The 14,553-nt window shown below is 37.5% G+C and overlaps 1 protein-coding gene across 2 annotated transcripts in view; it reads left to right on the top strand.

Annotated features, from left to right (window-relative positions):
* PTPN3 (protein tyrosine phosphatase non-receptor type 3) overlaps positions 1 to 14,553 on the top strand; it is a gene marked incomplete at both ends in the record, with an annotated part of 157,927 nt that overhangs the window by 54,048 nt on the left and 89,326 nt on the right. For both annotated transcript variants that reach the window (XM_082280592.1, XM_082280591.1), the window contains one exon: positions 14,219 to 14,373. In XM_082280592.1, coding sequence (XP_082136718.1) covers positions 14,219 to 14,373 — 155 coding nt within the window. The remainder of the gene's footprint in view (positions 1 to 14,218; positions 14,374 to 14,553) is intronic.

Genomic DNA, 14,553 nt, shown 5'->3' with positions numbered 1-14,553 from the left:
AAAATCCCAAAACAAACAAAAAAAATGCCCCAAACACCATCTTTTATTTCACAATAATCAGTGGTTTAACCCCTCTCCTTTTTTTTTTTTCTTTTAATGGTAGTAGTAGGAATTTGTAGAAATCCTAAATACGTTTTTTTCTTTTTTGCCTGACACTGATCTAGTTCTTCAGGTGCAAACTTCATTCATTGTTTTAAAGATGCCAGGTAATTCTCCTCTACTGTCTCATGTAATTTCTCCTTCAGTCTCTACATGGTTGTCATACCCATTACCATTTGCTTTGTTCCATCCCATTATGTTTTTATGTCTGGTCTTCTGCTTATTCTACTTGAAACCCCCTATATTCTTCAGAGCCTCTTCTAGTTCCTGATTCAATTAGTCTTATCAGTTCTGATTTATTTTTACATTTGAACATCATCTGATATAATGCTTTTAAAATTTATGGAAAGGGGAGCTCTTTCTTCATGAATGCAATAAAAAATAAACCAAGAGGCATTCTCTTTTTGATTTTTCCTCAAGGTCTTGAAGTGCTTCCCAGCCAGAGCTTTGCTATGAAGTTCTCCTAGACCTCCCTTCCAGACATGCTTCTGTGATTCATTTTGGCTGCTTTGTGTTTGCTGGCTGAGGGTAGGCAGCCAGCTTGTCATTGCATTCAATCTCCAGCAAAACTGTCCTGCCAGTTATTCTTTCTAGTCTTGCAAATTGCCTTTACTTTGAAAGAATTTCTGTTCTTGTCGCATTGCTTCAAGAGAGGGACTCTATGCTGCTGCATGAATTTAACCTGGTTGAGAGTTACATACCTTGCAAGTTTTGGCTAGATTTAGCAGTTAATTTGCAATGCATGCAGAAGCTGAATCCCCACCCCATTTTTGCAAGGGACAAACTTAGGTGAAATTCTAGGTTTTATTAATAGTAGGAAAGTGTATGTGGTGTAGGTCAGAATTTGTACTTTGGTTGCAAAGATCCGTTGGCAGTTGAGAGCATTCAGCATGTGTAAATATTGATGTCACATTCAGAAAGCTCTTGTGGGCAAGCAGACCGCTTACTTAGTCATGACAGGGTACATTTTGCACTAGGAAAGCAAATAAGATTAAATAAGCTAAGATGAGCATTTTTATTTAGGTGTAATTTAGGGTAGGCAATCTGGAATAGGGGTCATTACCTTTGTTACTGATTACAGCGTAAGCTTAAATATTAGAGATCCATGTAAAGGTTTAGCTAATAGCTTTCAAAGTCAAGTTGTTAATCTATTTTATTTAATTGCTAAGGTAAAATAAGCTTGATGACATCAAAGAATCCATTCCAAATTAATTTCTCCTTTAAAGCTCTCATGATGATCAGTTATTTCCAGCAAAAAAGGCTGTTTTGTCATTGATTTGCTGTACTGCTTACTTTTGGTCAATTGACGAGTCTTAAGCAAAACTAGAAATATAGTATTGTGTTTTCAAGTAGTCCTTGTTTTGGTGCTTTTCCTTTAAAATGCATTTCTGGTATATTGCAGGGTTATGAAAGACACACGAAGGCAAGAAAGCATTAGTAGGTGTGGACTTCTGTTTTTCATTCCAGCTGTTCTGTTGTCACAGCTCTAACCAGATGAGATGCTGCAATCAACTCCTTCTACCTCTCCCAGTCCTTCCACATTAGGTTTTGAGGAATTTGCCTATTGCAGGGCATTGCCCATTACCTCTGCCTTGCAAAAGTGCTGAGCAGTGAGGAGACTGGGAGAGATACCGGATCTCAGCTCTGTAAGCAGAGCTCTCCATTTTTGCTCCTGTTTCAGTATAAACCAGCAATGCTGGCCTAGTGCCTGCATTCCTCAGTAATCGGTTGCCACAGCATGCTAAGATTGCTTTGTGGGAAGTAGATAAATATTCTACCTGCCGGCCAGGAGCACAAAAACTGAAATAGAAAGGCTCGGGGAATGTCAGATCAGTTGGCAAAATTTGGTGTGTGTGTTTGAAAATGCTTGGCATTGTCTTGTGCATTGAATGATTTGAAACTTAAAAACCAAACTAGCCTCTGAGTTAAAGACTCTGAAAAATAGCAGCAGTTGATACATAGGGACCCATTCTCAAAAATGAGATGGTTCAATTCTGTAAATTATGTGATCTTGGCTGTACATGGGAGCTTTAATAACCTTGTAAATACAAGGTTGAAGAGACTTGCATTACTTCAGATGCAACAGGAGGCTTTGTTATAAATGCCCATTTGTTGGATCACTGTGTTAAAGACGAACAAAAACTACCTAAGTGGGCTTAAATTATTTGTATAAGTGCTATATGTCAGTAGAAGAGTTGGAGAAGAAAAAACAAAACACCAAAAAAGCTATAACAACCTCCCCACCTTCCCCAATAAACCCAAAGAAGTACTTCACTCAAGAGCAAGCAGTTCTTTACCAGACTCCTTTACAAAATCTCACTCTAACCCATTCCATTTTACTCCCCCAAATTCCAGCTGTGGTTTGCATGACTCTTGCTCACTCTACTTTGGTGGCCTTGTGGCAGAAGTTTTAGCAGGTATTTGTCTAAAGCTGGCCCAATATGCTCACCCACCTTATGATGGTGGAGAGATGCTCTGCCTTCTCTGGTCCAGGGAGGTGTTGGGCTGCCAGGCACACAGCAGTCCAGCCAGCCTGCAGCCTTTGGCTGAGATTGGCACCAAAGCTGCGTTGAATCCTGACTGCGAGGTTGCTTTGTGGCTCTTTGGGGGCTTAAGTTAATGAATGTGTTGAAAGGAAGAAAATGACCAAAAGATAGCTGCCACTGGGTTTGAAGTGGAGGGAAGATGCAGGAGCATCTATTTTAGGTGAATGCTTTTTGGTGCGGTCTGCTTCTGGTGTGGTGTGCCATGGTCACAGGGTGCATGTTAATCTTGTGGGGTGGTGAAAAAATTGCTTAACAGGGATGTAAAGATGTAAATGTTTAGATTTTGCTAGTCTGAAACATACACTGTTTAAATACTGATGGAAAACAAGAAAGCACAAATTGTTTGCAAGCTAGGGCTTGTTCTGTAGTATGTTTACTCTATTTTTTTCTTCACTGTGTGTAGAAATTACTTTCTTCTTTTAAAGTGAGGACATCTGAGCACGTGCAAGAATTGGAAAAATGACTAGCTAGTTTGGGTGGCAGTGTAGCTTTTTTCTGTTTGACTACTGTCTTTGTGCAGGAGGAGCAGGACTTGTGCAAAAGCTACAGAAATGCAGTCAGGTCTACTGCAGGTCCTGGAAAACAGTTTGATCTTACTGATAACAAATTCTTGTGACACTAGATGTTTTGAAGTCTCTGGAAAAAACTGAAAAGGGAAGAAAGAGATGTGCTTTGGTAAAATACAAATTTTTCTGTTAGTCATAAATGGGGGAGGAAGATGAGATGAAGATAGGAAAGAATGGCAGAAAACTGTTCATCTGTGGCCAGTGTTTACAAAGTGCAGAAGTTCCCAGACTGGCTTTTCACAGTGTGTATTTGCTTTGTCTTCTTGACTTACAAATCATCATATGATGGGTTGGATTGGGAGGGGCCTTAAAGATCACCTAGTTCTAGACCACCTACCATGAGCAGGAATACCTTCTAGACCAGATTGCTCAAAGCTCCTTCCTGCCTGGCCTTGAACACTTCCAGGGATGGGACATCCACAACTTGTCTGGGCAACCTTCACCATCCTCAGAGTGAAGATTTTGCACCCAATATCTAATCTAAATTTCTCTTTTAGTTTAAAGTCATTACCCCTTTTCCTCTCACTACACATCCATGTAAAAAGTTGTAAATTTTCTGGAGGTGTTCTTCTCCCTTAGTGCCCTCACATGGTAAGTAAACTTCTTACATGAACATCTTCAGTTTTGTTGTTCTGAATATGTAACAACAAGAAGTTATGATCAAAGTATCAGGAGGTGTTTTAATTTTATCATGTTGTTTAGGTTTTGATTCTGAGGTGCAAGGCTTTTGCAGTACATTTTCAAATTCTTTCCTGAAGGTCATGAGGTAGAACTTTGTGTAATTCCTTCAACACAGCTAGTTTTGTGGGACTTGAGAATCTCCTGAAATTTTGTAATTTTGGACAGTCCTGGAGGATAAATTGAATAATAGAGTTGTAGTCTCTGAAAGAAATACTTTTTTCTGTCTGTAGAGCTTGGAGTTCCCTTCATAACATAACTTTCAATTTCCAGACTGCTACTGTGTCCTTCCTTTTTCTTGTAAAGGAAGAATTGCTGTGATTTGGTTATTTTACCATTTTATCTTTTTCAAGAGTATTCTGTGGTTAACTGCAGATTGCCAATTTTGTGTTCCAAATCCCTTTCGGGACTTTTTGAAGCCATAGGTTTTATAAGAGAAGTCTTCTGTTATGCTTAAGGGAATATATTTCAAAGGCTTGTGGCAGAATGTGGATTATAAAATAGATGAAACAGGAATGTACAGAAAACAGTTCTGTGAAGTTTTAAGCTTTAAGGTTTAAAAGAAATATCTGGGTTCAGAAAGATAATTCATAGTAAATGAAGAGTTTTTTGTTCATTAACACAATTTACAAGACAGGCTTTCTTCTGAAATCTGGAATGATTTCTTGCAAAAAGTATGGACTGGGTTTTCTTTGTTGCCAGTGATGGGACTTTTTCTTCCCAAGTTTGAATGGCATACAGTCCTCTGTTGTGTTGAGAAGCAGATTGGGTATTGTGCACAGTGGAAAACACCAAGTAACAGTGGCAGGTCTTGATCTTCTACTCAGCTGTGTCCACGCACAAAGGAAACTTCAGACCCTGCAATTTCAGGCTATTTCTCAAGTTTAGTAACAATCCAGCACTGAATGTTGTGTGGAATTTCTGTTTTCTTTAAAAGTGGAGTTAGCTTTCTGTGGCATTAGTACTCATTAATAGTCTCACAGCCATGATTAAGGTGTTTTCTCTCCTACTTTTCCCTTTGGCAACAAATGGCAGTCACCACTGCCAGCAGCATCTTTCTGAGCTGACAGATTTAAGGGCCATTCAGTCCTTCTGTAGAAGAACAAGTTCTTAAGTATATCCACAATCTGGTTACCTACCCCTTACTTTTTCAAGGTTTTGAAAAGTATGCTTTGGCAATTATTTCCGTCATGATCCATGTTCAATTTGGGGAGGAGGAAAGCGACCATTTCACAAAATGTCAATAGTGACAACATCAGAGATAGAATGTGAACATTTAGATTCACAGACTCGCGTTCAGTCTATACTCTGTTCTGTCTACAATCTGCTGCTTTCCTGCTCTTTAAAAAACAGCTTAAATTTCTTTTGCTTTGAAGAAAGAGGATGACATTTGAGGTACAATGACATCAGTCCTGTTGAAAAGACTGAAATCTTTGATAACTGTAGCTTTGATGTGCAAAATGTACTCCGTTAATTGGAGGCAAAAATTATAAAAAGATCTCTTTTATTTGTCTGGTTAATTTATACATGAAAAAATTGCTTTAGACATGTATTTGAGATATGAGGAAAGGCCTGTTTTGGAAAGCTGGTGTTTGGTTGGTTTTTTTTTTTAACACACCTGTACTCATAAGAGGCATTATTTGCAATTTGTGATTTTTTTTTTTTTTTTTTTTTTTTTTTTTTTTTTTGGTAGGCCATCATCATGCTGCATTGGCAAATGAAATGTTTCAATGTATATCAGTAGTCATAAGTGGAGGACAACAGTTCAAAGTTACTATCAGAGAAGAGCATGTCTCACATAGGGAACATTATATGGACACTTGATGCTTTTCTGACATTCTCAGCAACATTCTCAAAAGTGAAATTTATATGTGTTTATTTATGTTACCCTACAGGAGGTAGAGATTAATATTAACCTGCAAGCATACTGGATAGTGTGTGATTTGTGTGAATAATCCTTGTCTTACTTTAAGGTGTTTTTTGTGTTTTAAAAACCAGTAAAAGTGGCACAGGTAGTTTCTAGACTGTTTGATTAGTATCATACTATGGATATAGTAAAAAAGTGGAATTACCCTCTAAAAGCACCGTTTGGAAATATATTTTAATCCTTAGAGCTTTGGTTATTTTTTTACATCTCTTCCTGAATCTGTCATGCAGGTGATTAAAATTCTGCTTAAATATCACAACTTTACTTGGCAGGAAAATTGACATGATGGTTCTTGTTTCATGTTGTGTCATACAAAAGTTTCAGGACACACAGTTTATTGCCTGCTATTTAGAATATGAGGTCTTTTTTGTATTTCAGTTTTCATATGGTGATTAATTTGATAACTGAGGTTTCAGAATATTTTAGTTGCTTGGCTTTGTAAATTTCAGTGGTGAATGCTTACCTACTTGGTTTTGAAAATTTGAAGACATAAATTATTCATTCTATGTAAACTAATATATTTATTGGAAATCTTGGTAGCTGGGCACTACAGTGCTCAGCTTTCATTTTGACTCAGCATTCATGTTCTTCCACTCTTGTGTGTTAGTGTTGATAGTGTAAGACTCTACCAAGGTGAGGAAGGTGAACTTCGGCTTTCATTCTGCAGTTTTTATTTTGAATTCATGCAACATTGTTAGTTACCTCTTGAAGGCATTATTTGGAAAACAAAGTAGTGATAGCCCTTGCATTTTTCAGTGAGATGGCTTTCTTTTGTGCTGTGGTCTGCTTAAAGCTGAGGCAGGCAATAGAGGAAGCCATAGAGTTCCTGAATGCTTTGATTGGCATGGTGCAGGAAGTGCAGCAGGGTGCTGTTTACTGCCCCCAACACTGGCTGAAAGTGTTATTTTATACATGTTTTTAAAAATAAACATTATAAAGATCTGCGATGTGAGCAATAAGAACTGCAAAAAATGTGAAAGCATTATAAATGTGTCTGGTTCTCATCTGTATTTCATAGTGTAGGGAGCAGATCTCTGCAGATGCTTTTTCTTCCCACTATTTTTTTTCCTGCTCTCACTCATTCTGCATGCAGTAGATACTATCTCTGTACTTGTGCTAATCCTGTGTCTCAGGTCTAGAAATAATGCTTCATGGTCTTTGAAATGACACATTAGATCCTACAATGCCTTACCTGCATGATTTTATTCTATGTATGTAAAAAAAAATTGTGAAGTTGGCATGACCAGATTTATACCCTTGAAGTTTGAGGAGTTATTTGTACAATCTTGTTTGATCCTTTGCAAATATGACCAAAATATTTACCTCAGAAGTTGGAATAAAGGATGTTAAGCACACAAGTTCTGAACAACACTGAAATTGATGGTCAATATTGTTTTTCCACCAATAAGCTCTTCTAGAATTTAGTTACCTTTAGGTTATCTGATTTCAAGATTAAGTTTTCAGATAACCGGTCCATGCTACTGAGCACGTTGCTGAAAGGCTGGGATAATTCTTCTGACCGAAGGCGATTACTATGTAAAGACTATGATTATATTTGTCAAATAATCTCTATTAACCGGTAATAGCAGCCTGTTCTGCTGCTTCAGTCTTAACAGCAAGAGCTGTTGGGATGCCTAAAGCTGTGCATGTTTTAAGACTCTTCAGGTAAAAATGTTTTTGGTAAATCTTTGCAGGTAAAGCAAACCTTTGTCAAAAAGGGAGGGAGAGAGGAAGAAGGTTTTCCAAAAAGTTGAAATGGAATCTGTCTCTAAAACTTGTCTTGGAACGAATATATATGTAATATATAAATACAGAAAAAACATTTGATGTGACTATTCCCCTTTTTAAGGATAATTCATTCACTTAGTGTTTTTACTCTGTCACTGTAAGACAATCCCCAACAGAAATGGTGTTCCCAATCCAGCTGCCTGAGTGTACGTAGATCCCAGGCAGCAGAACTGGAATAAGACTGGGAGGCTTACTGTGGTGCATGGTTTATCTGCACCAAGTACTGCAGCTGCTCACACTGCTTGCATTACCTTCAGTATTATATTGGTTTATTGGGATCTCAGTGACATATCAGTCAGGATACAGTATAATGCTAGAACTAAAAGGCATATTTCCTCTCCCATCCATCTCTTCCAGTTTGTCTTAGACATTCATGCATGAACTTGCTGAATCCAGAATTTGAAATAGCTGGATTTCCCATGAAAACACTTTGCAATATGGATTTACCAGGGTTGTGTTAAAATGAAAAGCTGAATGAAGTGCAGGAAGGGCTTGCAAAACCATTTAATAACTCCATTTTAGGTACTAATTAAACATCTAACATCTTGTAGTGGTGTGGAGATTTTTAAAAATTTATTCAACTGCATGTATTGGATTCTCTTATAAGAGGCAATGACTACTGTAGATAGGTAGGAACCTGATTTCTAGACATAGGAACAAATCTACTTTATTTACTTTTTAGCTATTAAAAATGAAATAAGAAGCTAGTTTCTAATTTTGTGGAGATTAGAGGAGGAAAGAGTATTCACAGTTACTTGTGGTCTGGTTTTTGTTTTTAGAACAAGCCCTTTTCCCTTGTAACGACCTTCATTGAAACTAAAATGCTTTGAAGTACATTCTAAATAAACAAATAGAGGTGTCATAGTATATATGGTCCACCCTGAAGGCTTATTTGTGGGTGAACTCCAGCATTAAGGGCTATTAAATGAAGAAGAGGTATCATTATATTTTACTGCAGAAGGATGTTTTTTCTTTGCTCTGTTCTGTACTAGTTCTGGTAAATATTGAGCTGGCAATATGTGTTATACCTGTTTAAGGTATAACTTCAAAATGCCTGGTTTTTTGCTTATATGGACTGATTTTCTGTGAAGAATCTCTGCCTATAGGCTCTATTTTTCTGGAAAACTTAAGATGATAACAAGAATGATTTAAGCCTTACTAGTGCAATTTTTGATAACATTCTTAGAATGCTTTGGTAGACCTATTGGTTACCTATATGACAGATAAATAATTTTGCTGTGCTTGAAAATATCACAGGTGTCAGCCACTGGAAGCAAATATAAGAAAGCCAAATCTTTAATTTTATTGATGTTGATTTTAACCTTGGTGTGAAGAGTCTCAATTATAACGATATTGCTGCCTTTCTTAAAGATCAATGGTTTGAAAACTTGCCGCTACTGCTTTGGAAGTTGTGTATCTACACACGTGCACCAACTTTCAACGTCGATATTAACCTTTATTTTTGTTCTAAGTAAGGCTATGCAGCCTGGTAATTTGTATTGTGGTCAATACCTCTTGGGATTTTCCTCTGAAATAAAATAACTGAATTTTTTATTAATAGGGAGGCATCTAGTTTCTCATTGGGAATGTAGAAAATATGAAGTATTTCCTCTGCAGATGGTGAAAGCAGAAGCTGGTTTTCATAGATAGTGAGTTAAACCTAATTCTTCTATTTGGAAAATCTGGCTGAATAATTTAGTTGTCGTCAAGATGCAGTGATGATAGATATGGCTTTGAGAAGTGTGAATAATTCTTGACTACATGGGCTGATGCATGCTAAAGAGCATTTGTATCAGTTGTCTTAGGGATATGCATTGTTAGAAAGACACCTTTAGTTTGTTCTACCTCTTACTATTCCCATTTAATTTATTTTGTATCTTTTAAGTAAAGGGACAGATAACCAGAAAATGTAACTGTTGTTTAAAGGACATACAAGACTTGGGCATATCTTTAGAGCTGCAGTTTTCCCCTTCCTTGTCAGAGATGGTCTCTCAGGCAATGAAAGTGGGTTAAAAGCACTAGCCTTTCATAAATTGCATTCCCACAGATTTTGTAATATATATGATTTTTTAGAGGCCAATGTTTTCATTCAAGACTATAATAAACAGAGAAAACTTAATGCAGTAGTCTCTTCCTAGAAAAAACATGAGTGCAACCACTTACAGGAGTAAATTATCCCCATTTACCCAATGAAATGAAGGTAATAAATGATTTATTTAAAAAAAAAATCACAAATCCAACAAAACTGTTCACAGTTATACAGAGTATGAATATGTGTAGAAGATCCTTGAATGTATACTCAGCAAATCTGCCCTTGATTTTATTCCTTGGTAAAAAAGAAATTAATGGTAGTTATACTGGTAATAGTCTTAAATTTTTCTAACAACAATTTCCGAGCAAGTTGGAAAGAAATCAAATGCTAGTATGGAAAAAAATATTTTTAAAAGTCAGTCTTCAATATGAAAGAGGAGGAGAACATGTTATTTTTGTTCTGCTTGACTGCAGCATTACTGTGGGAGAAGGCATGCATAACCAAACTTGGCCGGAAATGTGTTTAATGTACTTGGAAAACATTAACTTCTTTCTGTAGCTGTATTGTATTTGTACTTTTTTCTCCTGTAAGCCTATTGCATGATTTCATTATGGGATAGAATTCCACATGTTTGTTTTATACTTTGTAATTGCGAAAATAACTGTGTTTTGGGGGTGGTTATGTTTGTTTGTTTAATTAAAATACAGCTCCCAACTTCCTGGGTTTGGCATGTGTATTTTAGGGAAAGGGGAAAAAATATTTAACTATTGACTTGTCGATAATGTTCAAAATTGTCTTACAGGTTTTTTTCTTTGGTTTCATTTGTGAATCAGCCTCCTTCCTGAGGCTACAAACAGGAACTGAGATTTGCATGTAATGGCTGGTTCTGATTGCTCAGGGCTGGAGGGCGATTGCTGAGGCTTAAGAGCTGGCTTCTGGTCTTGCTGGGGATCTCAGTGGCCCCTCCGCCTTCCCCAAAAGCAGTTGCCCTTGCAGGTTCCTTCTTGTGCTTCTACATATTGCACTGGGGTGCTCAAGCCATTCCAGCAATCTGGCCCTATTTAAAATACAGCTTTAAACACATGGATGAAAAGTCATGGAGTAGACGCCAACAATTCGCTGCTCACCGGCCTCCTGTTCTCCTCCCCTTGCTCTTTAGGCTAGGGATTCACAAAGTTGTTTCCTTGCAGACTTGCAGCTGAGCATGCAGCACGCTGAGGTGGGACATGGAAAGTGGTGTGGGCAGGTTCCTGCGGTGTGACACCTGTAACACTGTTCCCTCAGGAGCTCACTTCTGCACAGTGGTGCTCAAGGCCATGGAGGTGGGAAGTAGAAGGTGTGGCTTTCTCTGCTGGGGGGTCCAGCTGGTGACAGTTTCCTAAGGCTTGATTAGGCCCCTTGAGCTCCAGTTGACTGATGGCTGTGGTGTCCAAACACTCAGCCATTTGTCCCTGTCTTGGCACAGTTCCTGTGGTCAACTGGCTTTGTCAAGGACAGCCCCAGCTGGGGCTCTTTGCACGCCATAAGCACAAACCATGAACTCTGTGTTGCTGCTGTGATTTTACATAAAACTGTAAAAAGAAAGGAATTGCAGGTTTTCATTTGTGAACCCAATGCAAATTGGTCTCACTAGCAGGTTTGAATTTCTCTTGATGAATTTCCAACTTACTGCTTCACCTGGGGCATTGGGCATATAACCCAGCATCCAGCAGATCACCTGAAGGTGTTAAACCAAATGTAAGTGTGAAAATCGAGCACAAGACTATAAATTTCAAACTAAGCACCTCTTGTTTTTTGATGAACTGCAGTATGTAAGTATGTGTTACTGTTAGTTCTTGGATAGCTTAGGATGTCCAGGAGACAGGCTGGGCTTCCTACAGAGAGACTGTGGTTTGAAATGAACCTGTAATTTCTTGTGCGACTACGCACTGTCACTTAAATAAAAATCATCAATTGGTTTACTCAGGTTTATTTTCTTGCAGTTGTAAGAGCTTTCTTTTTTGGTTGGTGATTTTTTTCTTGTTTTTCTGGATTGCAAGCACATATACGTATATGAATGTTATTGATACTATTGTATTGGCTTCTGCATTTGAAGTTTGAAGAAGTGAGTAGCAAGATCTAGCTAAATTGTAAAAAATAATTTGCTTGAAAAAATAGTAATGCTCTTCCGGAGAGTGATTAGGGTTAGGCATCAAAATGTCTGAAGGGTCTTGAAGTGTAGCTTAACTTGCAGCATGTTTTGCACTAAGGCTTCAGGGGCTGTGCACTATTTTCTTCCTTTCTCTGGGTAGATCAGGAGCAGAGTGCCGGAGACTCCTGTGAATGTTGCTCTCTGCTGAATCCTGACAAAGTTTGAAGATAATTAGGGCACAGAGAAAGGGAATGGTGGAAGTGTAAGAGAGGTTGGGGATTATAAGCAAAAGGGTCAAATACCCTTTTTTCCCCAGGAGTGGAGAAGTCTGTGTGCTGGGAGCATTAGGCATCACAATGCAGACTGAGCCCTGAAGGCCAGGCTAATGAAGCTTTGAATCTGGCTGCCAAAAATACTCTCATCTGGTGGCTGGCCCACAGTGAAGGATAACCTTCCTCTTACCCATCAGTGGACAAGTGGGTAGAGAGCTGTTTCTGTAAGTGAGAAGGGGGTTTTTGCCAGCTGAGGTGGACAGTGGAGAAAAGACTTTGTGGTATAATTCATGTAGTTACTTGACTTTTTGCTGAAAGGTGAACACAGTGCTGAATAAGTAGTTTAAAACTTAGCTGCTAGAAAATTAGAGAATGTGAGATTGAAGGCTTCCTCTACAGTCCTAGTTTGTCATCACCTTTTTGTATACTCTTGATAATTGGATAATTGTATGTTTTATTTAACAGCAACCATTCCTGAATTAGCCTATTTTCTGGATATAAAAAAAATAAAAATTAACATACTGTGATTAACTGGAAACTGTATATCAAGAAAAATTGCAAAGCAATATGAGTGTTTGCTGGTTTATAGGGAAATATTGTTCATAATTCTCCTAAAGATTACATCTTCCTTTTTATCTCCTTCTTTAAAAACAAAAGAAAAGAGCCAGAGAAAACAAACAGCTAAAACCTCCAAACCACACCTTTTCCTAGGAAAAAAAAAAATGCTTGCTGGCTGAAAAACGAGTCTTGACAGCTCACAGTTTTGATTTTAGAAAATATACAATGGTGAACTATCAATTGGCGGACAAAAAAACCTATGAGAGTATTGTTGGAAGTGTTGAATGCTTATGTGTGTCTGACTTCTGAGCTGTCTATGAGAAGGCAATTGTTTTAGCTGCTTCTGAGTGTAGATTACACATAGATGAGTGAAGATGGATCACTGCGCTGCTTTGTTGTCTTTGCAACCCCAAAAACCCCACTTTATATAATTTTACATGTCATGGCTCTTCATGCTTTTCATGTTACCCTTTTGAAGAGATGTGTGGTAGCTGCAATGCTTCAGTATTTTAAGTGGGATTTTTTTTTCTAAATTCAGTTTCTGTAGCTGAGTAAAAGAAAAGCCAGTCTGTGTTTTAAGGCAGATACACAAAAAAGTGGAGATGGCAAATTAGTACTCATATAGGCCCTATCTAGCTTGGCCAGCAGTCTATGTGACAGTCATATTATGCAAGTCCCTTTGTAGCTATCCCCTTATAAGTGAGGCATGGTTTGGTAATTGCTATGGTAATTAACCTGGAAAACTATCCTCTGCTTCGCTTGCCAACTGGCTTTAAACGCTGTGATGTTAATTGGTAAACTGATCCAGTGAAGAGAGGCTTGAAATGTTTACAGGCTTGTCTGAATTTAATTTACCTCTTATTTCAATGAATGGCTTTTTCTGTTTGATGGGATGTTCTTTTGTTTGTTTTAATTTGTAAACACTGGTTTTGAGAGTTTTGGTTTTCATGAAGATTTTTTTTTAAAAAGAAAAAAGCCCAAACAACAAAATAACTTTTTTCTTGCGGCATGTTCTTCTTTGATATGAATTTCTGGCTTCATGAATTTATGTATGCTAGACTGTAAAATATTGACATGTTTTAAGGTTCTGCTTGCCTTACATATGGTGTTTATGTATATATTCCTGAAACAATGTGTTACTTGATAGAACCTGATTTGCATTAACTCGAGACTGTTCTGTCAGTTGAGAGTAAACAGAATTATTGTAGTGAAACTTGTATTGTAAATGCAAAAATATGTAGGAAATGTAAAAGGGGGTAAGGGGTTTCCTAGTTACAGTTTATAAAAACCTGTCTTGACATTGCCTTCCTACTTTATAGTAGGTGTTTGGGTTTTTTACTGATTTAAACTAAGGCAGTGACTCATGCCTAACAAGGTATACATTGCAAGGATTACCTGTGATTCTCTTGATAATGTTCACATTTAGAACATGGGAGCCCCCTCTATAGGTATGCATTTATGTTCTGGTTTACAACAAGCTAATTTTGCAACTTATTCTTTTCCATAAGAAGCATTTGTTAAATTGGGGTGTAATGAGGTCTTCATGATGTTGTGGGTTACTCTGAAAAGCAAAGATAGATAATTATAAGAACTGTCATTAAACATAATTTTTGTTTTATAGGTTATTCAGCAATAGTTATGAACTCCCGTTTACGAGCCTTAGGTGGGAGGATAAATAACATACGAGCATCAGAGCTACCAAAAGAGAAAACCCGCTCAGAAATAATCTGTAACGTCCACTTTTTGGATGGCTCAGTACAAAGCTTCAAAGTCAACGTAAGTTCAGAAAACCACTTTCTTTTTAAATACATAGAAATTTGTTTGAAAGCTGCAGATGAAATATGCCACCCTGAGGTATTTGGTATTTCCAAAGAATGTTGAAGATGTAACATTGCCATAACAAATTGCAGAATTACTGATTATGAAGTGAGTTTATAACATGCTATTTTAATTTAT

Source organism: Coloeus monedula (genome assembly GCF_965178545.1).
Source record: "Coloeus monedula genome assembly, chromosome: 1".
NCBI classification, from domain to species: domain Eukaryota; kingdom Metazoa; phylum Chordata; class Aves; order Passeriformes; family Corvidae; genus Coloeus; species Coloeus monedula.
Note: the sequence above shows the minus strand (reverse complement) of the source record. Positions and strands in the feature narration are given on the sequence as shown.